Below are 15,254 nucleotides of genomic sequence, written 5' to 3'. Positions count from 1 at the left end.
CAGTGAGATCCTGTCTCAAAAAACAAAAAATAAATAAATAAACAAGCATAAAATTGTATGTTGATAATTTTATTTCAGCAGACTACATAACTAGCTTTCTGTGGGTTGTGGTTTTCAGATTGTATCAATTTAGAAAACCTCTGACATTTGGATCTTTCTTAAATGTGAACTATATAGTGGCCACCTGGTATCTTGGTAGCAGTCTATACCTTTATTATTTGTCCACAGTCTGTTCATACCCACACAAGAGCAGCTCAGTGTGACGCTGAGTTGCAGAGTGATTTTCTAAGCTCATTCCTCTCCACAAACTTTACATGTCACTCTCAGACCTTCTCTTCTGGTTTTCTGGAAACAAAACTTAGACCTTAGTTCCTGCAGTCCTGGGCATTTTCTGGGTCTGAGTCTGGGACCATGCCAAGTACCAAGAATTCAGAAAGAAACAAAAGTGCCACTCTTGGGAAATCATCTCCTCAAATGAGAACAGAATATTCCTATTAGCTCCCCTGTTACTTCTGTGACCACAGAATTTCCTGGATTCTGGGTGATATGGGATGGAGAATATCATAGTCATAAATAAAGGAAAATAGAACATTACAAAGTAGCTCGGAGTATCAGGAGTTCCCTTTATCTTTTCAAACCGGAAGAGATGGGTTCCTTCTGGAATTCTGTCTTCTTTCTTGTGTCCCTTTTAGGTCCCAGGCTGCCTTGAAAGCAGGCCATAGGACATAGGGGAAAACAGAAAACTTTCTGCTGGTTAGGTATTTTGAAACATGCTTTTGTCCCCTTCCTGTCTGCCCTCCATGGTTTGTGCTCCTGAATTGTCACAGATGCTCAGGCCTGCTGCCTCAGGCTTTGCTGCTGAGTTCAATCAGACTTTTATTTATTTACTTATCTATTTATTTTAGGCAGGGTCTTGCTATGTAGTTCAGGCTGGTCTTGAACTATGTAGCTAAACTGGCATCAAACTCACAGTGATCCTCCAACCTCAACCTCCCAAATCCTGGGATTACAGGTGTGTGCCACCACGCCCAAATCTCAATCAGACTTTCTTTTTAATCTTTTTTGTTTGTTTCTTGGTTTTTGGTTTTTTGAGACAGGGTCTCACTATGTAGTTGAGACTGCCCTGGAACTCACTATGTAGCCCAGGCTGGTCTTGAACTCACAGCAATCCTCCTGCCTCAGCCTCTCAAGTGCTAGGATTACAAGTGTGCACCACCACACCTGGCTTAGGGTGTTTTTTGTTGTTGTTTGTACCAGGAATGGAACTCAGGACCTTGCACTTATACGGTGGTCATGGTGCCACTGAGCTAAATCCCCAGCCCTGATTTGCACTGGTATCTACCGTATTACTACAGATCTCTTTTCTGTTGTTAACGATGGTATAATTGTAGCTTGCATTTATTTATTTTTTATTTTTGAGACAAGGTCTCACTACAGAGTTTAGGCTCACCTCTCAACTACTGGTATTACAGGCAGATGCCACCATGCCTGGCTGTAGCTGTTATAGGTTTTTGATTTTGCTTTTGTCTTTAGACAGGGTCTCCTTACGTAATTGAGGCTGGCCTTGAACTCATTTTGTAGCCCAGGTTGGCCTTGAACTCACAGCAACCCTCCTGCCTCAACTTCCCAAATGCTGGGATTACTGGTGTGCACCACCACGCCCAGCCTTTGTTACTGGTTCTCAAGGTATGTCAATAACCAGTTTGTTTTTTACACGTTGTTACTGCTGAATTCTTTTCTATTGTTTTTGCTGTCATAGTTATTGCTTTTAATTGCTTTTTACTGTATGCCATCATCTGGTTTGTTTCTGTGTCATCAACACGACTGTGTTTCATGCTCTCCTCTCTGAGTTACGCTGGGGGACCAAGTCTGGAGAAAAAGACTAGACACTAATAATATTACGTTGACAGGTTGAAGGGTGGTATAAACACCAAAACATAACTAAACCCAAGGATACGATGAATTTAATTAAACAGATAAAGGATTTTAATAATAAAATGTTCAAGATGGGCATGGCGGTGCATACCTATAATCCCAGCTCTTGGGAGGCTGAGGTATGAGGATCTCCACAAGTGCAAGGCCATTTCTGGTCTACATAGTGAGTTTAAGGTTCAAGGACAGCCTGCACTACAAAGAGAGTTTAAGGTTCAAGGACAGCCTGCACTACAAAGAGAGACCCTGTCTAAAAAATAAAAGGAAAAAAGTTTAATAAACTTAAAGAAGAACCAAACAAGGAACGAGACCATTTTGGTAAAGAATTAAAAAGTCTGGAAAATAGCAAGCAGACACAGATAATACGAAAAACTCAATGGAAAGTATGGGTAGCAGATTTGGCCAATATAAAAACAGTGTCAGAAACAGAAGGTAAGGTGGATGTAGGAGATCATAAACTTGATGATACATTAATAATGATAAGATGCCATATAAGATGCATTCAGCAACTGCTAGATAACAAAAAAGAAAAGCTCCTCGGGCTGGGGATTTAGCTCCGTGGTTCCGCTGCCTGCCTCGCAAGCCCAAGGTCCCTGAGTTCAATCCCTAGTACCAAAAAAAAAAAAAAAAAAAAAAAGAGCCTCTAACTATAGGAATAAATGAAAAATTAGAAGATGACTCAAAAGGTATAAAAAATGTGTTCTCTGAAATCATAGCAGAAAAATTTCCAAATCTAGGCAAATAATTCAGCATTCAAGTATAACAGGCCCACAGAGCTCCAAATACCCACGGCCAGAGAAGAACCTCTCCACAAATCGTAAGCAAAATTCCAGAAATTCAAAAAAAGGAGAAAATACTAAAAGCTGTTAGGGAAGTAAGCAAGAAAGAAAGAGGGAAGAAATGAGAGAAAATAACCTATAAAGGCAAACCCACCAGAGTAACTGTGACTTGTGTTTTTAGCCACCCAGTTTGTGGTATTTTTTTAGAGCAGCTCTAGGAAAACAACACAGGCACATTCTGCTCTATCCACCCCTCCCCAGACCACAGCAGTCTCCCCAAGTGCACTGCACAGGAGGGTGGGGGTGAAAGCAAGGCTCTTCAAAGGCCGGGGCCACACCCAGTGGCCACACCCAGTGGCCACCTCCCACCCAACTTCCGGAGCTCTCCGCCTCCCAGAAGGGTGAAGTCAGGGAGGGGAAGAGGTTGGCCTCCAAGGACCATCACAGTCGGAGTCGTTCCCTTGGGGTCACACTGAGCTCCCTTCTCCTTGCTGTTCTTGGAGCCCAGAAAGCCCAGGGGTGGGTTTTCCAGCCCTCTCATCTCCAATCCCTACCCCAGCCATCCAAGTTTGAACAGACGAGATGCGCCTTTCAACCTCCGTGTGAAAGGTGCCACCAGAAGCACAGAAAGAGGATGGCCCACCGGCAGGGTGTCTCACCTGGGTCCCTCGGCAGAGCAGGAAGGGCAGAGGAGGGAGGGAAAGCTGCTGTTGGATGCTGGGACGAGCAAAGGCGGTGAGGAGCCTCCATCCGGACGGGGTGCCTCTTGTCCCTGTACGTTTCCCCTTCTCGGGAGGTCCGGTCCCAGCTACGGGTCAGTCCAGGGCTTTTGGCCCATTTTTCCCAAAATGGACATGATGCATATGGGTGAGTCAGGGTTCTAGACTCCCAGGACCCAGCCCATGGCGTGCCCAGAGCAGGAGGCAGCAGAACTCCCTAGAGGTCCTCGGGCAGCCCATGACCCTGACTATGAGCAGCTCCCTCACAGGCACCTCTCTGCTGGGCATCCAAACCCTGCTGGACACAGGGAAGGCCACAGGCCAAGGGCGGGATGGGCATGGGACTCTGCATATTTCCCGGGAGGGCTGAGGGGTGGCAATCCCCGTAGCAGTCCAGGACACAGTAACCAGCACTGCCATCCTCTGAGTCTGGGTGAGCTGGTCTGGTGGAGGACGTGGGGGCCCAAACCTCCTGTGGCAGATAGGGAGACGGCTGCTCCCCCAGTTCCGCACACCCTGCTGGCAGCACCACCTCCGAGCTCAAGGACTCTGGGAGGCCAGGTCCAGGGTTGTCTTTGTCCTCCAGGCCTGTGGGCTGCCAGGGCCATGCTGGGCCCTCAGTGAGCAGGACAATGGCCTCCCACATGCTGGACTCTGAGGTTCCCTGTGGGAGGCCGTCGCAGTCTTGGGTCGGCTGCGGACCAGCCCCATGGGTCCCTGCCCAGGTCTGGAACAGAGCACAGGAAGGAGGGAAGGGCGCTCTCAGAACAGCAACCTCCGTGCTCGGGAAGCTCTCCAGACATCCACACCCAGTGGCCGAGGAGCGCCTGTGCCCAGAACATTCCGAATCCGCTCCGTGTGCCAGCCTGGCTTTGGAGAGGGACCCTGAGTCCCTTCAGCCTCTCGCTGCTCCCTCCCATGCTCACAGCAGCCTGAAACAGGGTACAGATGGTGCCGGGTGCCCAGTTTCAAACTTGAAATTATATTTTGGGGCAACGATCTTGAAAAGGGTCGTTAGTTGTTTGTTTTTGCATAAGATACACAGGATGAAGATGTCCCTGCCCACAGAGCAGAGAGAGGCCCATGGACACCTGACAGGAGGAGCTTAGCACTGAGAAGAGAAACCAGTGACCACCCGTGGGCACCCCTCCCACCACGAAACACGAACCCCCAGAAAACCACACAGATGGTCAGAGTGCCGCTCTAGGCTGCGCATACTTCCCCGTGGCCTATGGGAGCCAAACAGGCCTACGAGGGGCGAAATGCAGGGTCTACTCAAGAGCCATGATGCCTACAAGTGGTCTACGGTGGCCTCCAGAGAACCCAGGGCCTTGATGGAGGCCCAGTAGCAGCACAAGCAGCAGAGACCTTCCCCGTAAACATCTTGGGAGGAGAGGGTAGGAAGAACGGGTGTTAGCAGTGGTGCAGACAGCTGCTCTGTCTGCCCTTTAAACTGACCATTTCCTTCAGTGGCAGAGCAGAGAAGACCAATGAGCCATGAGGAAGTTTAGTTTTTCCACCAAGAACAGAACAAAGACACGTCAGCAACAGAAAACAACTAAATTTTTGCCCACTGGAGACACAGTGTGAAATTTAAACCCACTACACAAAGGAGATTCAGAACACTGACAAAGGCCCCATGCCCACCCCAACCCCATCCAGGCTGTGCCCTGTGCGCACCACGCCCCTACACCTGCCCCTCACACCCTGCAGTGCCCTCACACACCTGGAAGTTCCCACCGTGCACAGCGTAGAGGGGCCGGAAAAACGTGGCTGGCGAGGGCACGTTCTGGTAGAAAGTTCTCTTCATCCTGAGGCCAGGAAGGGGTAGTGTGTAGGGACCCAGACGGGCTCTTCCAAGGCTACACTCCAGAAGGCCTGAGGTCACGGTAGGGACCTGAGCCTTTGTCCAACCAGCAGGCGCCGGCCCACCACATCCAGGATGCTTGCCCTCTGTCCCCGACATTGCATCCAAACCTGCCCTCAGACGGGCTGGGCATGCTAGCCCACTTCTGTAATCCTAGCTATTCGGGAGGCCGAGGAAAGAGAACTGCTTTTTTGTTTATTTGGTGCATGTGTGCCTGTGTGCGCGCCTGATTAGGGATTGAATCCAGGACTTTTACACTGAGTTACATCCCCAGCGTTTTTTTGTTTGTTTGTTTGTTTGTTTGTTTTGAGACAGGGTCTCTGTAAGTTGCAAGTTGCTCAAAATTGAAATCTTGCCTCACCTCGGGTGCTGAGATTACAAGTGTGTGCCCCATGCACTGCTTAACTCAGGGATTATTCCTAGGAGTTTGACACAAACCTGGGCAACACAGCAAGATCCCATCTCAACTAAAAAAGCAAACTAGGGCCGGGTTTTGGCTCAGTGGTTCCGGCGCCTGCCTCACAAGTACAAGGACCTGAGTTCGATCCCCAGTACCAAAAAAACAAAAAACAAAAAGAAAAGCAAACTAGACAATCCTGCCATCTGGGCAGGCTATGGGCTTTGGCTAATGCCCATAGAACTGACGTGTACCAAGGCACATGTCCTTCACAGGGCAAGCTGCAACAGCAGGTTCTCTTTTACTTGTTTGTTTGAGTCAGGGTCTTGCTATGTAGTTCAGGCTGTCCTTGAACTCACTATGTAGCCCAGGCTGGCCTTGCACTTGCAACAATCCTCCTGCCTCAGCCTCCTGAGTGCTGGGATTATAGGTATGCGCCACCAGGCCTGGCAGAAGCCAGGTTCTTAACCCTCAGAGGGAGCCAGACGCTTCAGGAACCACACCCATGCCATCAGCAGACAGGCCAGGCTCCCTGCCCCACCCAGCATCTCCCTGAACAGAACTCCTGCCCATGAGTAGGACGGCAGAGGTCTCCAGCCCCGCAGAACCAAACTGACCTCCCCAGCCTCCCCAGGCCTAGCCTCCCGAGTTCCCACCTCAGGGATTATTCCTCAGCCCTCGGTTTCTTACGACCCTGGCCATCCCTTCACTTCGTTCCATCTCCTCTTTTCTCACTAGCTTGAGTCAAATTGTCTCTCCATGGACACTTCACTCTCAAAACAGACCTGCCTGTGGCACACGCCGAATACCCTTCCCGTGCTCTCCACGGCACTGCTCGGCCTCACACTCCACCCTTGCCCACACCCTCTGGCCCTCCGTCCACTCCCCTCTCATCTTCTCCACGGCTTGGCCACAGCTGAACAGTCTCTTACAGGACCCACACTCCCCGACGCGGTCCTGTGTCCCCCCTCCAACCTGACATGTGACATAGAGGCACAGGGCCTTATCTGAGGCAACCCTGGGCTGAGAACAGGTCCCCATGCATCCGGGAGGGCAGAAATGACACTTTCATACCACGTGTGGACAGATGAGCAAACCGCAAACCCCCAGGGGCAGGAGACAAGGACTTCCGGCTCCTGCTTCCCAGGACTGTGTGTCCCCTCACAGCTGGTAAGGACCAAGCTGTCCTCATCTTCGTCTTTGCCCAGAACACCCTTCTCTTCTCCCTTTGCCTACCTGGGAACCCTCCCACAGGCCCGGTGTGGAGACTCGAAGAACTCATCTGTTCAGAACCGGAAGGTGGAGAGCGAAGGGAGGGAGACAGGAAGGCTGGCCTGCTGTGCCCCAGACACACAAACATATACATGCACACGATCACACACTCACACCAACAGATGGGCACACGAACACACTCAGATGCATGCACTGACAAACAGATCACGCTAGCGCACTCACATGCACATGTTCACATGCATTAACAAATGCACGGTCGTGCACTCACACTACCTCACGTGCATGCACTCACACACACACTGACATATACGCGCACAGATGCATTCACGTGCACGCACAGGCCCTGGCCACCTACCTGGGTAACAGCTTGAACAGGAGGCAGGTCAGTCCAGACAGCAGAAGAAAGATGGTCACAGCAACAAGGCTGGTCTCTGGCCATCTCTCAGATGAAATCAAGAGACCTGCGGGCAGGGCTACGAGCAGCATCGGTGTCAGGCTGTATCCCCGGGGCCACCCGTTAAGGCCCTAAAGCAGAAAGGGTTTAGGATGACCCTTGGAGACTTGCTTAACGCTGCTGAAGTCTGGGGGTCACACACTGGGTCTCCTCCCTTCCGCCTTACCACGCTGCCCTGCTCAAGCCTGTGCCTGGAGGCCGCCCCAGCCCACACTCATAGAGGCAGCCACTAAACTCAGGTGCCCGAGGGCCCGATGTGTGTCGTCCCTCATACATCTTAGGCTCCGAGGGAGGGGACTCCAGGAGGGCTAAAGACAGGAGCGGGAGGGACAAAGCAAAAAGACCTAGGCCAGGCTGGGGAAGAGCGCCCACCACACAACACTCACCCTGCAGCTGCGGAACGCGGAAGCACACGGGCTGGCTCCACTGGCTCCACTGGCCCTCGTGGCACTCCTCGGCCGTGTCCCCCTCCTGCGTGGCCATCTGGACACGCAGCCTGGCCTCGTAAGTGGAGCCAGGGTCCAACTCGGTGGCTTCAAGGGCGAGCCAGGTCACCCCAACGATGTGGTTCTTGCGCTGGGCCCGCTGCGGTGGAGGGGCGTTAGCGGGCACTGGACGTGCTGCGTCCGTCAGCCCTTGAGAATGTACACACGTTCGCACACACATCTGCGGGCGCATTCTCACACTGCCATGCACACTCACGCACACAGATGTGCGCACAGGGACACGCTCGCCATTCACTGAAGTCACGCGCACTTAAACACAGGCACAGACTCGTGTACACTCAATGGGCACAGGCGTGTATAATAATGAGAGCGCACCCTTAGCTCCGGCCCCTCCCCGCCTTACCACTCCAGCATCCCAGGAGGAGAGAGAGCCTCTAAAGTGTTACCTCCCAGGCCTCTCCCTGCTTCTTGAAGGCCAGCTCATAGCTGAGGAGTGAGGCCATGGGCTCCAGGGCAGGACTCATACTCCAGGTCAGGACACAGGAGCCCGAGCTCGTGTTGCTCTGCAAGTCAGTGGGAGGATCCAGCTTCACTGAAACACGGTGAGGCTGTGTGAGGCTGCAGCCCCACGCTCCGGCCCAGAACTGAGGATCTAAAAGATTCCCGCCGGGCCCTGGTCAAGGCCTCCTCAGACCAGGGCCTCACTGGAAGACGGGAGAACAGAACAGCAATGGCTTCTAACCGGTGCAGCAAAGTGTTTTCCAGGGTCTTGCTAACCCTCCTCTACTGTGACTGGAGCGCTCTTCCAGTGACTGGAACTGAAGCGTAGCCCCAGCCCGACTGGTCAAACACCTTCCCGCTTCTCTCTCCTCCCACTCCCGGGTTTGCCGTGAGGACTTCTGGGACCAGATGGGTCACAGACTGAGGTTCCTAGCCCCAACCTCACCATGTCTCCGGGGCAGGTACTGCGATTCCACCAGGCTGACCCGCTCCTTCCCCGAGACACCGTGATGGAAGGTGATGGTGAAGTTGTCGGAGGGCAGGAGCACCTCCTCGGGCGGCAGCACCACCGTGCACGTGCGACCCTGGAAGATGCACTTGTGCTTGCTGCCAGGTGCCTGGTTGCTGGAAAGGCCGGGCATCAGCACCAAGGACTGCTGCTCACCACCGCCACCACAGAGACCACATCCCCAACCCCTTTCCTCTCTCCAGGTGGGCCTGACCCTCCACCACCTCACCTGGTGAAGAGGAGCCAGGGGCCATAGCCCTGACCGGACCCTGGGGCAGACCAGTGACACTCAATCCTGAGGATGTAGTTGTTGAGGCAGGTGAAAGTCTCAGCCCTTGCCCCTGGGGATGACAACCATTTAGGACCACAGTGGACGCTTAGGGCAGAGCGGACTCGGGTAGGGGAGGATCTGCGACGTCACCCTAACAAAGCAGTCTCTGGAGGAGGGCAGGGCTGGGAGACCTGGGAGATGTGGGTTCCCACTCTTGATGCGTGGACAAGTCAGGCCCCAGAGCTGCGGTGGCACATGCCCACAGTGGGCTGTTTCTACCGCTGAAAGCTCTAAAAGGTTCACCGTCACTGCCGTAGAGGCTGAGTGGGAATCAAGAGGAGGAAGGGACCCCGCCCCAGCCTCTGGGTCTCCACACGGCCGCCAGGGCCCAGCTCTCACCTCCTCCCTCCTCTGGGACAGAGACTCCCCGACAGACGCAGGTACAGAGCAGGAGCCAGGTGCCCACATCTCGGATCAGGGCCTCACTCTCCAAGGTCCAACCTGCAAGGGACTGGATTGAGGGGCCTGTGCTAGGGGTTCCCCATGAGACCCTCCTCAGCAAAGGCTCTGGGTGGGCAATCACAGGTGCCCTTGCATCCTGGGAAAGAGGCTGGGCACCTCTGTGCAAGCTTCACTGATCATGAGCTGAAACTGCGAAGGGCCACTCGGCCTGACCAGACTCCTGGCTCAGACTCGGATCTGCCGGGTTCTGGACTCAGACTGTGCCTCTGTCTGCCTAGAAGGGCCCTTTCTGAGACCCACAACCTCAGCCAGCCCATGCCCCTCTCCCCAGGTCCACGCTCAACCACAGGACAGTTGTGGGGGGCCCGGTTGCTGGCAAGAACCAAAGCCAGATTCATAGAGCTCCTCCGGAGCCTCCTGCACTACTCTACTTCTGCCATCAGCCAGGCGAAGAGCAGCCCTGCTCATGACAAGGAGGCAGAGTCCCAGGAAGGGAGGTATCTCGCCCGAAGTCACACAGCCAACCTCTGCATGTCCACACTCCCTTTCTCCCCCAGAGCAGGGATGAGGATGGCAGCAGGTATCTGTGCAACAGGCGACACTGCCTAAACTGCCTGCCCGGGTGTGCAGAGAATGGTTGTCTCGGGCCCCGGGGGACCAGTGGGTCTCAGGAAGTGCCTACGTCTGGAGAAGCTGCTGACGCCCTGTCACCCCATTTGTAGCTACAGATGCTTCAGCGATAGCCCCTGAGCAGGAAGCAGGACTGGCCTGGTTATACAAGACTGATGAGTGATAAAGACGATCAAAGGCAGCAGACGTGCACACAGACCTCGATGCGCTGCACCCCTCCACAGGCTCTACACCCAGCCCACCAACCCCCAGCAGCTCGTCTGCGCATCCACATCCTTCCCTGCAAGAAGTTTGCAGCCCCACACCACCACCAGCAGCAGCACGAAAGGACAGTTCTCCCTCGCCCTGTGTCTCTTGTAGGAGTTACTGACAAGGTGTGATGAGACAGCCCATTCCGGGTGTGGAACAGCCGTGGGTCAGGACCCGGGGGGATCTCGGGTCCAAGGAGACCCAAACCCGATGCACAATCCCGCCCCAGCTAGAGAGGCACCTACATGATCCACAGAGTGCAGAATTAGCCTGGCCCAGCCACAGCCTAGCCCAGAGGCAGATGGTTGAAAGAAGGGAGTATGGTGGCTCCTAGGATTAGCCGGCTCCCTTTCTAGACGGGGGCAGGAGACACCCTGGGGAGCACAACCTACAGCAAGGTGTCCAGCCTGAGGGAGAGATCCTGGCTCTTCCTTGGCACCGGATACATCTGGTAAGCTGGGTAAGGCAGGTGACTCCCACTGGGAGGTCAAGGACTCGCCCAGTATGCTGCATCTCTACTCTCCGCAGGTGTTCGAGGGGCTCCCACGTCGTCTGTGAGCTTACCGAGAGCCGTATGTGACTCCCGTCTGTGCACAGAAGAGATCACAAGTGCTTCACCAGTGAGGTGAGCCTCGGGCAGAATGCAAGCCGTGTATTCCCCAGGGCACTGTGGACCTCTCTCTCCTTAGGGCATCTTGGGCACAGGACAGGACATTACTAAGCCCAAGCCCACTATTCCTTGAGTGGGCCGAGGGCCAGGCAGTCAGAGCAGGTGATACAGCACATCCACACGATCCCTGGTCCTGAGAGAGGTGTGGGATGAGCCCAGGCAGGCCTGACTACCGGCCGGATGCCAAGCCTCAGGCTCGCAGGATAGCAGGAGAGCAGCAGGGGAAGCCAGGGCCTGCCACTGTTGGGAGGCTGCTCCTGCTACCCCGGATCTGTTATCCCTGGCCGACACTACTTCCTCACCAGGAGGGAAGGGGACGTGGCCCTCAGCCCTCAGCTCCTACAGCCTCTGGGTCCTGATCGGGCTCCGATGTTCCGCCTGCCCATTTCCTGGACCACCATCTAGTTGAGGGATGAACTGCGGCTGGAGCCCCGCCTTTGGCCACAGGCTGGGCCAGACCCATAGGAGGGTCTCTCTGCTCCTCACCCTTCCTGGCTCTCAGGTCCCGGTACTTAACCCAGGCCAGAGCAGGTCGTGATGGGAGCCAGCCACGTGACTTGAGCTCCTTGGTACCTTGTAGCACGCTTAAAGCCAGTCGCTGTCATACTTACTGTCATATGTAACCTAATACATCCTTTCTGTGTACGTGTGGTTTTTTGGTATCAGGGATCAGACTCAGGACCTTGCACTTGCGAGGCAGGCGGCAGCACCACTGAGCTAAATCCCCAGCCCTGTGTGGTTCTGAGGATGAACCCAGGGCCTCATGTGCATCAGGCAAGTACTCGCCACTCAGCTGCACCCCAACCCTGCTCTAGATCTTAATGGGAGAAGGTAAGAGCCCTGTGCTGCTACCAAATCACGAAGCTGGACGACGTGGAGGCCTGGAGGTTACTATTTCAATGAAGTCTCCTCTCTGCTGGAGGTGGGGGAACGCAGACCCTGATTCCCCAGAAGCAGCCAGAGCTGGGGCACAGGAAGTCTGCGCCAGGGAATGAGAGGAAATGGGAGCAGGAGGAGCCTGTCCCCCTCCAGCGCTGTGTGTGCTGCCGGGTGGGGACAGAGGGAGAGGCGGGAGCCCCTAGGATCGCTTCCCACACATTTTCAGGGGGCAGAGGGACATCTAGGGTGCAGATCCGCTTGTTTTGTTTTTTGTGCCGGGGAACTCAGGACCTTGCATTTGCAAGGCAGGTGCAGGCACTGAGCTAAATCCCCAGCCCTGCAGATCAGCTTTCACAGCTGCGCTATCAGCATCGTGATCTCCTGCGCCTCTGGCTATTCCATCACCTTTCTAGTCCCGCACATAGCTGTGCCTTGGATAACGGTACCTCCCATGGTTTAACAATCCCTGCAACGGTCAAGTGTGGTGGCGCACGCCTGTAATCCCAGCCCTCGGGAGGCTGAGGCAGGAGGATCGCTGTGAGTTCAAGACCAGCCTGGGCTACATAGTGAGTTCCAGGTCAGTCTCAACTACACAGTGAGACCCTGTCTCAAAAAAACAAACAAAACAAAAACAAACAAACAAAAACATCTGACGTCTGTGGGCTGGGCCCAGAGGTGTTGGATGGACAGGTACAAATCCAGGGCACAGGGGGACGGCAAGAATGGAAGTCAAGAAACTCGAAACGGTGTGTGGGGGAAGAGGCCGAGGGAGCCTCCTCCACAGGCCTGAGCACATGGGACAGCAGGAGTCAGGCAAGCCAGCGTTGTTGCACAGCACCTCAGCAGACAGGACAGAGGGGAGCGGCTAGGCCAGGGCCAGAGTAGAGGTGTCACGGTCTCTGCTACCCAGCCCCAAGGTGGCTCACTGTGGCTCCTCAGTGGTGAGAACCTGCGTTTCCCACACCCTCCCAAGTCCTCAACAGATGCCCTCAGAGGCCACCCTTGGTTCCAGGTTTGGGGCTCTGGGACACACTGGGACAGACCTGAGGTCACTCTGGCAAGACTTCCACTCTAGACCCCTCCAGGCCAAGCTCTGAGAAGACAGTAAGCCCAGAGGGCAGGCAGCCCAGGAAGAACCAGCAGGCAAGGAGGGGAGAGTCCCCGCAGGGCTCCTACCAAGTCCCACTAGCCCAGAGCCCGGAGAATGCAGAGGCTTGCTGCCTCCAAAACATTCCCGCCTCTCTTTCCCTCCCTGGCTTCAACCACGCCCTGAAATCCCACCCATGCCCACTGCCTTCCAGCTCCGCCTCCTGCTGTCACAGCCGAGCCCACCTGGCTGAACAGTGCCGTCTGCCTTCATCCCCGCGCAGTCATTGAGAAGCAGTTTTTGCCATAATTACGCTGCCTGACAAACTGCCCCAGACACACTGACCACAGCAGGCCTGGACACTCTTTATAATTCTCACAGCCCAAACTGCCAGTCTGTCGTATCTGAGAAAGGCCCAGAGCCAGGACACCAGAGGAAAAACTAAGGTGCTTCCCACACACACTTCCCCCGGGCCCGGGAGGGGAGCCACTCCTCCTTTTCTGCCTCCTGAGGTTTGCACCGACTCGAAAGTCTGGGGGCCTGGAACAGACTCACCTTCCCAGAAGAATCTGCCCAGCGCCATCGAGAGTCTCAGGCACCCCCAGCCCGGAGGTGACCCGGTACTGACTGTTCCACGGAGAGCACCAAGCCCCTCACCCGACCCAGAAGATAACTGCAGCAGGCAGTGACGCGAGCCTCCCGGCAGGCTCACGGGCCGCCCACATCTGAAACCACGAGCGAGTCACAGAGCTGCGCTCTCCAGCAGAGCTGAGAGCCTGGCACCAGCACCACCAGCCAGGGAGTCGCGAGGTGTGAAGACTTCACATGACACAGAGCTGCCACACGATGTGTGACTTGTTTCCTCGCTGGCAGATGTGTGCGCCGCTGGGAGGCACTGAACTAGCCCCAGGGTGCTGGCGCACACCTGTGACCCCAAGGAGGGGCCAGGAGGATCACGGAGTTTGAGGCCAGTGTGGCTACAGAGCGGGTTCAAGGCCAGCCTGAACTACAAACAAGACCCTGTCTCAAAAAAGAGAAAGGAAGAAAGAAACGAGAGCTCTCTTTTATCTTGCCCCAGAGGTGTCTCTTTGTGAAAAATTAGGCACAAATCTTTGCAGATACTTTTTGGAGTAATGGGGATCGAACTCAGAACCTTGCGCTTGTGCGGCAGGCACAGCGCCACTAAGCTATATCCCCACCCCATTTACACATTTTCTTGTTTTGTTTTGTTCTGTTTTGTTGTTACCGGGGATCGAGCTCAGGACCTTGTGGGGCAGGCAGGAGAAGCACTGAGCTACATCCCCGGCACCATGTGCACATTTTAATAGAATCACTATGCTGTCAGCTTTGCAATCTCCTGTACCTCTGGCTATTCCATCACCTTCCTAGTCGGCACATAGCTGTGCCTCTGACAACAGTACCTCCCGTGCTTTAATAATCCCTGCAACGGTCAGGCATGGTGGTGCACATCTGTAATCCCAACACTCAGGAGGCTGAGGCAGGAGGATCGCCATGAGTTCAAGGCCAGCCTGAGCTACATAGTGAGTTCAAGGCCAACCTGAACTATTCAGCAGGATCCTGTGTCAAAAAACAAAATAAAACATCCTGGCGGTGGACATTTGGATTATTGCCTATATCCAATGTCACATGAAGGCAGTGAACAGATCTGTACCGAGGATCAAACTCAGGTCCCTGCGCTTGCAAGGCAGGCACTGGAACCACTGAGCTAAATCCCTGGCCCCAGAATCAGTAATTCTACATGAAAAACTGCTAGCAGTAGAACTGTGGGGTCTCAGTATTTTGACAATATTGGTAGATACTCCCAAGTGGCCTACCATGATGTTACACCAACTTCTTTGTGACAATGCCTATAATTTTTACCAAGCATAAATATCAGTCTTTAATCTCTGCCACTGTGATAGGCAAAGAAATTTCGATGTTGTTTTATTTTTTTATGTTGTTTTATTTTTGTACTTCCTTGATTAGTCAAAAGAGGCATGTTGTCATGTAGGTATTAGCCATATGTTCTGTGGGGTACCAAATAAATTCATTTCTCAGCGTGTACGTGTATGTGTGTGTTCTTGTACACGGGTGTGTATATGCATGTGTGCTTGTATGTGTACAGTGAGTCATAAAATTTTAAATAATTTGGTGACCTCAGAGCTACAAC

The 15,254-nt window shown here is 53.9% G+C and overlaps 1 protein-coding gene across 1 annotated transcript; it reads right to left on the bottom strand.

Annotated features, from left to right (window-relative positions):
• Positions 1–2,619: 2,619 nt before the first annotated feature.
• Il9r (interleukin 9 receptor) lies at positions 2,620–14,037 on the bottom strand. The gene is made up of 9 exons (XM_010620648.3): positions 13,640–14,037; positions 9,507–9,608; positions 9,066–9,177; positions 8,774–8,952; positions 8,274–8,419; positions 7,768–7,966; positions 7,283–7,400; positions 5,157–5,241; positions 2,620–4,157 (listed from the first exon to the last, which is right to left on the bottom strand). The coding sequence occupies exons 1-9, from the start codon at positions 13,665–13,667 to the stop codon at positions 3,648–3,650; spliced, it is 1,479 nt and encodes a 492-aa protein (XP_010618950.2). The 5' UTR covers positions 13,668–14,037; the 3' UTR covers positions 2,620–3,647.
• Positions 14,038–15,254: the final 1,217 nt, after the last annotated feature.

Source organism: Fukomys damarensis, unplaced genomic scaffold (genome assembly GCF_012274545.1).
Source record: "Fukomys damarensis isolate Sample0158 unplaced genomic scaffold, DMR_v1.0_HiC HiC_scaffold_34, whole genome shotgun sequence".
Lineage (NCBI taxonomy): Eukaryota > Metazoa > Chordata > Mammalia > Rodentia > Bathyergidae > Fukomys > Fukomys damarensis.
Note: the sequence above shows the minus strand (reverse complement) of the source record. Positions and strands in the feature narration are given on the sequence as shown.